At 34.6% G+C, this 12,193-nt stretch overlaps 1 protein-coding gene across 2 annotated transcripts; it reads right to left on the bottom strand.

The window, feature by feature from the left end:
* Nucleotides 1–3,509: 3,509 nt before the first annotated feature.
* LOC111382747 (probable protein S-acyltransferase 7) lies at nt 3,510–8,321 on the bottom strand. Of its 2 annotated transcripts, XM_023006784.1 has the most exons (6): nt 8,029–8,318; nt 7,847–7,922; nt 6,937–7,119; nt 5,674–5,958; nt 4,401–4,634; nt 3,510–4,289 (listed from the first exon to the last, which is right to left on the bottom strand). In XM_023006784.1, the coding sequence occupies exons 1-6, from the start codon at nt 8,121–8,123 to the stop codon at nt 3,768–3,770; spliced, it is 1,395 nt and encodes a 464-aa protein (XP_022862552.1). In that variant the 5' UTR covers nt 8,124–8,318; the 3' UTR covers nt 3,510–3,767. The 2 variants fall into 2 exon arrangements, with proteins under 2 accessions (XP_022862552.1, XP_022862553.1); XM_023006785.1 differs by lacking the exon at nt 7,847–7,922 and having other exon boundaries at nt 8,029–8,321.
* Between the last annotated feature and the right edge of the window lie 3,872 nt (nt 8,322–12,193).

The following is a 12,193-nucleotide window of genomic DNA, read 5'->3' as shown; positions in this document are numbered from 1 at the left end:
TATTTTACTAACACTTCATTTAATTTTTTATTTTTAATTAATGTTTAAATACTTATTTTAATTCTTTATGTATATTTCTTATTTCATATTTACAAATTTATTTTAATTGCTTTGCAAAAAATTAATTTAATTTATATTTTAATTTCCTAATTTAATTGCTTATTTTTATTATTTTACAAATGTTTAAATATTTATTTAAATTCTTTATGTATATTACTTATTGAATATTTAATTATTTCTTTTAATTATTTTACTAACACTTATTTTGATCATTTATTTTAATATTTAATTGCTTATTTTAATTATTTTACTAACGCTTAGTTTAATTTTTAATTTTTAATTAATGTTTAAATACTTATTTTAATTCTTTATGCATATTGCTTATTTTATATTTAAAAATTTATTTTAATTGCTTTGCAAAAAATTAATTTGATTGATATTTTAATTTTCAAATTTAATTGCTTATTTTTATTATTTTACAAATGTTTAAATATTTATTTAAATTCTTTATGTATATTAGTTATTTAATATTTAATTATTTTTTTAATTATTTTACTATTACTTAGATAAATAATAAAACATTTATATTAAGCTATTCAAAGAAATAATTTTAAATAGATAATATACATTAAAATTAAACAATTCAAATAAATAATTAAATATTAGACAACACAATATAAGCAATTAAATGAAATAATTAACTTCAATAATTAAAGAAAATAAATAATACGAAATAAAAAAAAAATCTGTGTCGATAACGAGCGGCCCAGACCACCCAGTTGACTGCCCAGATGGTGTGCCCAGCAGCCCAAGGACGGGAGATCGCCAGAAAACTCTATTTCCGACGATCCCCACTCCATTTCCCTCCCCCAAACAATTATCCTTACCCAAATTCCACAATTAAACCTTCTACACAAGGATTTCTCAACACATGTATATAAAATTATGCTTTTTTCCAAAAATTAACATAAAAAACATGCCTTTTTTTTTTTTGGTATCAAAAGCTTACCTTCTTCAGAGAGAAATGACCAACTGGGTCTCCTGTTTTTCCTTTTTGTCGATGCCTGGGTCGATGGTGCTACAGTAAAATTTCTCTTTCCTTATTGTCTTCTCTCTCTTCTTGAAATGGTAAGGGTGAATTTAGATTTTTCTTGGTTTTCAAGATTTTAAACATTTTTTTTTCATTTTTTTCTAATTGGTCAAAGGCCTCTTTGGAAAAATGGCCGGTGATGGCCACTATTTCCTTCGATTTTTTTATTTTTATTTTTGCACAAGCCTACTTAGGCTCGGGTGCAGGGTAGGTACGAGTAATAGGTGTCCCACCCATCCCTCGTTTATTTTTTTTTATTTAAAATTTAATAATTTAAATGAAAAACTCTATAAAATTTCATTAATTCTAATAGAAAATGGCAACTGAGATTATCTAAAGAATATAATAAACAGTAAAGACCTTAATTTATCAAATATATTTGAATATTTTAACTTTCAAAAATAAATAAATTAATTAAAAATTTTAATATTTGTATTATTTTTTCACTTTAATGAATGGGGACAAAAAAACGAATCATCAAAAATTTTAAAAAAATAATAAAAAAAATATTCAACGTGTATATAAACGGGGCAAAAGCTTTACTCCTTATCTTAAATAGATAATGGGGCAAAAAAATGCTCAACAAGGCTAGGGGCAAGGAAACTCGCCTCATTGTCATCTCTAGCGTAGATTGAGCATCTTGCCCCCTATTTGATAGCTTCACACCTCATTCCGTACGGGAGTCCCCCCATCCCATTTTCCTTTTTTAAATTGTTAAAACATCTTAAAAAGACTAAGGGTGCGGTTGGTTTGCCGTTTTCGGGCCATTTTCCGTTTTCTGTTTTCGAAAACACGAAAAACGCGTTTGGTCCGTCGTTTTCGAAAACGAGTTAAAATTTATAACTGAAAACGTAAAACCACTTTTTATCATTTTGAGCATTTTCAGTTATAAATTGCCAAAATGCTCAAAATGCTTAAAACGGGCCGTTTTTGGGGAAAAATAAAAATCATTTTGAAAATGAAAATGCAAACCAACCGCTACCTAACTATTTTTAAGGAGCATTTGTAAAAATGTCCAATTTTACATATGTCAATTAAAAGATGTCCACTTTTGATAATCTTTGCAAAAATTGTCAAATTTGATATCAAATTCTCTATTTTACCCTTAATGAAAAAATAAATAATTTTATATTGCACATATCAAATCACAATTAATGCTAGACACAGAAATGTCGAGAACAACATTTAAAATATAGAGAAATGTCATGTTTGGAATGAAATGTTATTCTAGATATTTAATATGTTGAAAACAACGTTTGAAATGTCTAGAATATTTAATATTGTGATTTGACATATACACTTTTAAAATATAAATGGATTCAAATAGCGAGAACGGCATTTGAAATGTCGATATTAATGCAGCTTCTCATGAAAGTTATTTAGGGGTACTCTCATTCAAATAATTGCAAAAATGGACATTGAAAAATTTTGGACATTTTTATAAATGACTGTCAAAATGGACATTTTTTTTTATAATTTCCTCCTATTTTTCAACGACTGTTCAGATAGTGGTCCAATAAGTCAAAGACCAAGGCTGTGTTGGCGAATAATCATAAAAAGAGTGATGATACACGTATAGGTACGGGTTTACAGAACCCGTACCGATCACTCACATACATGGGGGGGTGGATGGGTGGGGTTTTTTTTTAATACAAATGGGTCCCATGTGGGATCCATTTTTTGTGACTATTGGTAGGGGTTCTGTCAAAGAGAAACCCTGTACACCCAACATTGCCGTCATAAAAAAGTTCAGTCTACAAATGTTAAGTGCCAGGCCAACATGTTACGAGTGGTACAACTTGATTTAAAACCTTTTATCAAGATCACATGAGGACTAGAGAATATGACACCAAATTGATGACTCATAAAAGAAAAGGATTTTTCTAGTTGTACCATAGTTTACAACGAAGTCACAGGAGGGGGCGACTAACCGATTGTCACCGGTTGCAATATATAACTTGAGCAACAAGATTATTTCACTGAATCAGGGCATTATGAACATCTCTCTCATGTTCGAGAATATACAGTTCAATCGTTCGACATCCACAAAGAGTGGGAAAGATAAAATATAAACATAAACTGCTTGGTACCTCTTTCAACGGAAGAATTAAGTGTGTTTGAGCCACATTATTTTTAAACAATGTATGTTGAAATAGTATATTGGTGGAGAATATATTGTTAAAAAATAAAGAAAAATTTTATATTTACGTGTAACGTTATTTTATTGAAAAATGTGTTATTAAAATAATGTTAAATCACTGTTTAAAAATACATTTTTTTTTCTAAATAATGGAATTAAAACAGGGCCTAAAGCACATAAATAAGCACGTAAAAGCAATATTAGACTGTCCACGAGACGCACAATTTAAAGACATTGGAGAACTGACTATTGTCAGCACAAGTCCCTTTAAGAGAGAGAGAGAGCAGTAATCAATCCATTGGATCAACTATTTGAACACTAACTAATTCAACAAATATAATGCAGAATAAGAAATAACAACCCTCACATAGCAAATGTTTCTTCTTGAAGATATGGCCGATGCAACACTTCAAACCACATCAAAGCAAATCCTATATATTGCACAAGACCCTATAAGTTTAATCATCAAAAAACAGATTTTGACATCATGCCAACACCAACAAATGGATTCCTCATAATCTAAAACTTGACCATCTGTTACAACTTCGGTTCTGATGGTCGAGAGATGCTGCTGCTCCCACCACCTGTTCGGTTTGGTTCTCCCATTCTAGATGCCAATGCCAGAATCTCAGGCGACATTTCCCAACTTCCACTTTTCCTTCCCCAACTGGATCGCCTAGGATGTATTCCAGCACGATCACCCTCATCCACAGTAGTCCTTATCTCTGGGGACATTTCACCGAATCCACCATCTTTGTTGTTTAAGCCATCATTTTCAGACAATCGCCCTCCATGATGATCTAACACTGGACCAACATCTCCCCAAACTGCCTTCCTTCCCATCTCAATCTCGTCTGCAGCTTTCCCCATATTAGGACTAACGAAACCCCCGCTCACAGTTCGGGCTGGTAAAGCAGGTTCTGCAGGGACCTTTGCCCTAAAATTGTTCTTAGATGGAGGAGTAGGAGTGCAAAGTATCTCCTTGAAGTTCTGAATAACTCCTCTGTTATAGGGATTCGCACGCCGATCATATTTATATCTAAAATTCTCATAAGTTGTCTGCAATCAGCATGGAAATTGTTTTCATTATTTAGAAGTTTTCTTAACATAGAGAAAAACAAACAATTAAAAAACTCAGATACCAAGTCACATGAAAAGATCAGCTCTTGCCTGATTTGTGCCGATGAGAAACAGATGGAATGCAGTAAGACCACCAACAAACCAAACTGATATAAAGGTGTAGGCGACTAGAACAATGGAAGCAGGGGTCTTGATCAATGCTTTCCATATGGATGTCTCCTCATAATCCATGATCCTTTTTACGTAAACCCAGCAGAAACCAAAAACATATATACAAAGTAGAGTCGTCGAGAAGACAAACATGAAGAAGAACCGGTAATTCCTCTGCAACCAAAGCCGTCAAAGATTTAGACTGCAATGTCCACTTGCATTTACAAACCACGAGTCATCAGTAGTACCTTGATACTGTCAAAAGCAATTAGCAATATATGGATATCCCGTTCTAAACAGTGTTAATCAAGTCAATAACCTAATGGTGGTTTTAACCCAGAAATTATTTACAAACACAACAAGGATTATGTTTGTATATCTAACATTACAACAATGAAAATCTATTCTAGCCAACACGGATAAAGTGCAAGTCCTCCTAGTCAATTTGATGGGAATTTCATATACTAGGAAATATTTAACCAGAAATTTGGCAAAACAAAGGTACTGGAACTGCATGCTTCAGATAGAAAACCTACTGTGATGCTCTTTTACTTGAGCAAGATTGATTTGGGTTTTTGCAATCTCACTTATGGATAAATGAACATACCAGCATGCCATGCCTTGCCTTTTCCTCCATCCATACCCAAAATCTCATTTTAATGGAGCACAAACAGGGGCTAACTTTTTCTTCTTTTCTAGCAAAAGGTTTTAAAATGGCAGTATTTCACAAAAAGTATCTTACCAAGCCAGTTATTCCCTCAAATAATAGTTATATCTAAGAAACTGCAAACAAGAAACCATCTGTTTGCCAGCAAAAGCCAAATCAAGAAAATTAAGTAGGAAAGAGTTTCCATTAAGAGATCACAGATGTATCATTGAGGTCTAATACATTATATATATACCTACAAGTTTTGGTAAAACGCAAAGGCCAGCTTTATAATCAATCTTAGCAATTATTTATCATGTAAATCAGTAAATGATTTAGACCAATTGAAATCTAATTATGTCGAAATGGTCTGCAGACTTCATTCCACATCAAAGAATAAAGTTCTGCACTCCAAGTACCCAATGCAGGAAGAGAAATTGCTTTACTTGGGTCAACTTGTGTTTCTCATGCTGACAGTCAAATTGATATTAAACTTGGATGAAACCGTGAAAAACACCGTCCTCTGAACATATATTGTCAATGCTTTTAAGATAATGCATATCTCACCAGTCCAATGCACTGACCAACCCAAGGGCAGTGATGGTCAAATCGCTCAACACAGTTATTGCATATTGAACAGTGAGAGCAGCGGGGAGGTCTGTAAAGCATGCAGGTGTCACAATACTTAATCTTCACAGTAATCCCATTAACATCAACTTCCTTAATGCGAGGCAAGCGTAACTGGGGGGTTCCTTCTGGATTCCCTTCATAGCCTTCAGGTTCGGGGGGGTGTGCATTACGAGGAATTATACCCGGATCTCTTCCAGAAGTTAGCACGAGAAGAATTAAATCCTGAAAATTCAAAGAAAGCTTACAATTGACAATTTGGCTTCCAGAAATAATTAAAAAGTCTTGCATCAATAGTCTTTTATGTGCCACGTAATGAATGCACATCCTAGTCACCACTGCCTATTGATAATAATATCAATATTCTTTTATGTGCCATGTAAAATAAGTGCACCTCATAGTTACCACTACCTAATTATACTAATCTAAAGCCTTATTATTTAACAGATGTAAAATGTCGAGAGTATTCTAAAAAATAATCAAGGTCCAGAGTGAGAATGCTAGAGTAAAGGTTTGTAGAAGTAAAAGTTAAACAAAGTCAGTGGAGAGTTTCTTTAGTTGGAATGTCTTTGTCTTTGGTGCTTGCTCCCTAAATACAGTCATTGCTTCTTCTCCAAGACGACCTCAATATAAAGGCTTGACTGATCTCTGAATTAGAATGGTCCATGCCTGAATGATGATTGATGATTCGCAAACACCATAGGACAAAGACACCACCAGCATGAAATTAACTAATACTATTTCAATGCAACAATGCAACAGCTTCCATTTTTCCAATGTAAATCACCCATCAAATTTAATAGCTTAGCACAATTTCCTTGCTTCAAACAAACGAAGGGATATATTAGTAAATGGAAATTAATATACATCAAATAACCCATTGAAGAGATCCATCCAAAACCTCTCACATAATGTTTCTCCAGAAGGCCTGTTATCAATGATAATGCCATTAAAATGGGAAAAGCTAATTAGAAAAAAGTCATCCCCCCATCTATATAATTTTTCAAACAAATGGAAATGTTCATATGTTTTCAATTTCTAGTTTGCCAGCTCATAGAAACTACCTAAACCATGAGTTCAGCATGCATCATTGTTGTTTCTAATGAATGAAATTCTGATTCTAATCTTCCATGCAGATATTCTAAGTTGAATAAGCACACAAATCTGGGGAGAGAGAGAGAGAGAGAGAGAGAGAGAGCATACATAAAATGTGAAAACAATAGCAAAAACCATTATTGATATTCCCCAGTGATGCGAAAAATCATCGACCAGCTTTCTAGCAACAAATACACAAAACAAAGTGACAGGAGCCACAATCAAGAAAATAGTGAGTGCCAATGACCTCACATCTGGCCCAAATATAAATCTTCCCTGAAGAAAAAATTTCTGCACCAAGAAAACAAAGAATCAATTACAGACATAACAAAATAACAAGCATTAATATTTTAAAATTCAAGACATACACAATCTCATAAATGGCTAAATCAAATTGGGCCATTTAGTTCAAATAAAAATATTAGCATACAGATTTCTTTTCTTTCCTAGAGTACAGGCTTTTACATTACCATCACCAAAGAAAATTTCAAGTTTCATAACTTTTCGGTTTTTCTTTGGTGATGCAAAATCCACATCTTAACTTTGCTGTAAACAATAATGTTCATTATATAGTGAATAACTAAAATGGGTAATAAAGGAACTGAACGAAAGTACAAATCCGGTTGGACTCAAGAAAAGAAAAAAAGTCCAGACAAATAAACACAAAACATGATTTCTTAACTGCAGTAGTTTCAAATGTAAATTAGCATCTGATGTAGAACATTTGTCTTTACAAGACCAAAGCAAGTGCATTAAAATGCAGATGTCAGCTTGCAAGCCCAAGCTGCTGGGATATGCGGATGCAAGCTTTTACTCATTAATTAGGAGGAAATGAGAATCAACTTGAATGTCACCTAGAAAACTACTTTCTTGTCAACAATAAATTCGGCAATATCTCATCCGGTTACAAATCAACTTGACCAAAATTAGTACATGAAATGGAATAAGATAAAAATATGAAGCACTCTTCTTATCTTTTTCTTTCTTCCTTTTCCTCTTTCCTTATACTAAGTATTACCTTTAAGCAACTTGAATTAACAATTTGCTTATGCACTAGCGCCACAAATTCCAAATAAAGGCATCTGTAGTAAGAACTATTAAAGGGGAAATGGAGAAATTATTAAACAAAAAATCCTTAATTAGTAACAATATTAAGGAACTAGAAACTGGTGAGAGAAAGGAGAACAAGGATGAACTCACATTGCTTCCTTTCCAGGTCTGGTAAATTCTAAGGGCATCGGACCCGTTTGTGGATCCGGATAACGGATCGGTCCGCTGCGTAGGAGGAACCACATGCATCTCTGTTAAGCTGAACTCTTTAACAGAAACCCTACTATAGGAAGTCGAGTCGATGCAATGAGTAGTCCGTACTCAAGCTAGTTAATTTGAGTATAGTTTTAGCGATAGCTACAGCAGAAATGCCATGAGAGAGAGACTGGCGTGTTTGGGAAGTGAGACAGCGAGAGTTTTTGCTCAGAGGAGAGTCAGGGCCGTTTGAGCCTCATTATTTGTAGATTATAATGAGATGAGTAGTATTTTTTTTTAAAATGAGTCGTTAAAAAGTTTTTAATTTACCTGTAATATTATTTTATTGAAAATTGCATCGTTAAAAGTAAGAGAGACAAAAATTTAATTTAATATAATGAGAAATAATGAGGTTCAAACGAGGCTGAGATTGGATATGAGAGTTCATATTTTACAGGATGGTCAAACTGACGTGGCTATTTTATATTGGATGTGTCGTTCTTTCCTTTTCTTCTATTTTCACAAGAGTTTTTCCCCAAGAAAAAAATATACATAAACCATTCAATTGGCAGCACCTACATGGCTGCTTTATTTTATTTTTTTTGGTCATCTTCTAATGATAATTTGTCAAATGTCCGTATGCATCATTTTTGTGAAAATTATTTGTACGCATAGCATTGTGTCAACGCTTGCTTGCAAATAATCTTTAAATTATTATTAGGTATTAACGTGTAGTCAAAAGTGAGGAAGAATTATCGTGATCCAATTATAGATTGTTAATTGAAGTGATTTGTTGAATTAAATTTTTCGTGTTAAATTTGATTATGAGAGTATGCTCGAGAACAGACTTAAATAAGAATTGATATTTGAATAAGTTATGAGTTAAACTTTGTTACCTTCAGGTAAAATACTAGTTAAATAAAAGATCCATAGATAAGAATGACATTGTGTAACTTGTCATCCACGAATTGAAATACTTGAAATTAAGCATGGAAGTTAGCTTTGTTAATTCTAAAGACATTGATGACCGTTCATATTATTAGACTTGCATCTCAGGCATGTTTTTAGTTTATTTTATTTAAGTTACGAGTAGACGAATTTCAAGTCAACCTGGATCATTACTGAAGCAATCTCGATAGCCCTTCACCCAACATTATAGTCCATTGGACCATCACGCATTACCCAGATGCTCTGACCTATTCAAATGGCCTCTGCCAGGTCTTTAGTACTAGTTACAGTAATATAATGTCAAGTCTTGTCAACCTACATCATAGATACATAGACCCAGACCATAAAGTGTTTATTTTTCAAATTATATTAAATGTTGCAGGTCTTATGATGTACAAGGCGACACCTAAGAAGAGACGTTTCGACCGTTAGGTTGAAGTCACATATTTTTTAATCCAATGACCACCATTTCACCTAATCCACTATCAAAGTCCACAACCCAAGCCAACCTAAGGTAATGCAATTTTAACTCTCAAACTATAAGATTGCTCTCATCCATATATTCATACACATTTTCGGTGCTTATACACTCGTGGCTTGCGTTTTACACATGTCCTACACTCGTTATATTTCTTTCTATCTACTAACTTGACTATCGAAGTACCCAGAGTCGCCTTCCCCAGCACCAAAAAAGGTCACGAGTGACTAACGATTTGTCCAAGTGTATAGGAAATGATCTTATGTGGACTCTATTATGCTCGAATTTATTGGCCATGTAGTAGGTACAGTAATCGAGATCAACAATTACTACATATATAAAAGAGCCAAAAAATGGCTGGAGACATGTCGTTAAATGCTATCGTCAACTTTTTCTTTTTTTTTCACGTATCATCTCCTCTTCAAGCAACAATCACCTCGTCCATTTTCACACGCAATTAACTTCATCCATACAGCTCAACCATAGCAAGACCCATCAACCTCTTCAATCATTATGTCCTCTGAGAAAAACGACCACCACTACCAATTACCTCTACACCGGCCGTTAGCCATTTGAGCACACCCTTCTTCCCATCTCCAATATCATTTTCCCCAATGCCACACAGACCCTTTCCCACCTCAAATCCACCTTCCTTGCCGTCGATTCTTCCAATCGGGTCAACTAGGAAACCCTCGCCGGAGGCCTCCAGATCTTTCTTAACCATTCTCGGGCTATCCTCAAAAGTCTGTCTAAATCTTCTGTTCTACATGATGATTTTGATCCTTTGGTCAATGCAAAGACTGCTAGGAGATGAATTTGATTGGGTTAACATGTTTGATTTGCTGGTTTATTTGTATGTACAGAGTTATAAGCGATTCGTAATTGAAAAATTCTAGATGTACAGAGGACTTCTTACAGAAGCTGTACAGAAGTTTAAAAAATTGCTGACGTGACAGGAGGAAAAGAGGGAAAACTTTGGTTTTTCTCTCATAACCCGCCAAATTCTCTAGTTTCATCCCAAAATGGAAGCCCGAAAGCTGAAGTGGAGAAATTAACTGCTGAACAACCTCTCGATTCACCATCAAAATAAGAACTAAAAAGCTCCAGTTCTTCTCCGGCCTAAAGAGCATCGGAGCTGGAGCTCCACTTCTTCTCCGACCTGAAGAGCCTGAAGAGCACCGGAGCTGGAGCATTTTTCGTGTTTGAGCGATCGTCATTCTTTCCACTGGTGCGAGGGAGTTCACTGTCTTCTCCAGTGTAGCGACGATTTCCTACCCCAGAGACAGTAATCGCCCAAATGTAATTTCTATTTATCTTCATGCTGTGATTTTTGAACACACACCACAGAACGTTTCTTTGTACATTTGGGGAAAAAATTAATCTTGTCATTTTGAACACACACCACAGGAATGAGCACACTGTAATATGCTGTCAAAAATTTTTATGAATGTTGCTGGAATATGTACCCTCATATGCAAAGGAATGAACACACACACGTACATGAAGCCATATATTAGCAAAAACTTCATATGCAACTGAATGCCACAAAATATATACCTCCATATGCTAATCTGAAGGAAATTTTCAAAAGTTGAAAAAAAATTAGGGTATTAAGCACTGTAATTGATCGCTTTGATGTTGCTATGGTTTGAGACATTTGTTTGCTTGACAAATTTTGGTGTATGAAATCACATCCATGTTGGCTTAACAATGTATTTATTATCTTGTACATCCAATTTGGTTGCAACACGTGAAAGTATGGAAGATGTGAATGAAGACCCTTTATTGTTGTCTGATGATGAGATAGTTGGGGATAATACCAATTGTATGGAATGAGAACCGTTAGGAGAAGATAAAGAGGTTGCTCCGGAGGTCGGTATGATTTTTGATGGGGAAAAAGAGTTATTTGATTTCTATAAGAGATATGCTTATGCCATCGACTTTCCCGTGAGGAAAAGAAATTCGAAAAAGGGTGACGACAGAGTTGTTAGATATATCACGTTCACATGTAGTCATGAAGGCCGAAGAGGCAGTAACACAAGCATTACTTTGAAGCCGCAACCAACAAATCAAACAGATTGTAAAGCGAGGATAACCGCATCTGTAGATAATGTTGGGAAATGGAAAATTAACACCATCCATCTCGAGCATAATCAAGTTGAGGTTGTTTCGATGTAATAGAGAATTGACTGCAAACGCGAAGAGAAAGCTTGAATTGATTGATATGACAGGAATTTCATTGCACAAAAGTTACAACTCCGCAGTTGTGCAAGCAGGTGAATACGAGAATATAACTTATGTTGAAAAGAATTGTCGCAATTATATTGAACAAGTGAGGCGGTTACGACTTAGAGAAGGAGACGCCGCAGCTTTACAATCCTACTTTTCAAAGATGCAAGGAAGATGTTCGGGATTTTATTTTAGTATGGATTTGGATGACGAGTCACGGCTTCGAAATATATTTTGGGCAGATAACAGATCTAGGCAAGCATACAAAGAGTTTGGTGATGTTGTTACCTTTGAGACGACGTATCTTACAAATAAGTACGACATGCCTTTCACTCCTTTTATCGAAGTTAATCACCATGGACAATCAATATTGCTTGGTTGTGGTTTGTTGTTGAATGAGGACACGGATATGTTTGTGTGGCTGTTCAAGCCATGGCTCGAGTGCATGCATGGCCATCCTCCCCA

This window comes from Olea europaea, unplaced genomic scaffold, assembly GCF_002742605.1.
Source record: "Olea europaea var. sylvestris unplaced genomic scaffold, O_europaea_v1 scaffold2559, whole genome shotgun sequence".
Lineage (NCBI taxonomy): Eukaryota > Viridiplantae > Streptophyta > Magnoliopsida > Lamiales > Oleaceae > Olea > Olea europaea.
Note: the sequence above shows the minus strand (reverse complement) of the source record. Positions and strands in the feature narration are given on the sequence as shown.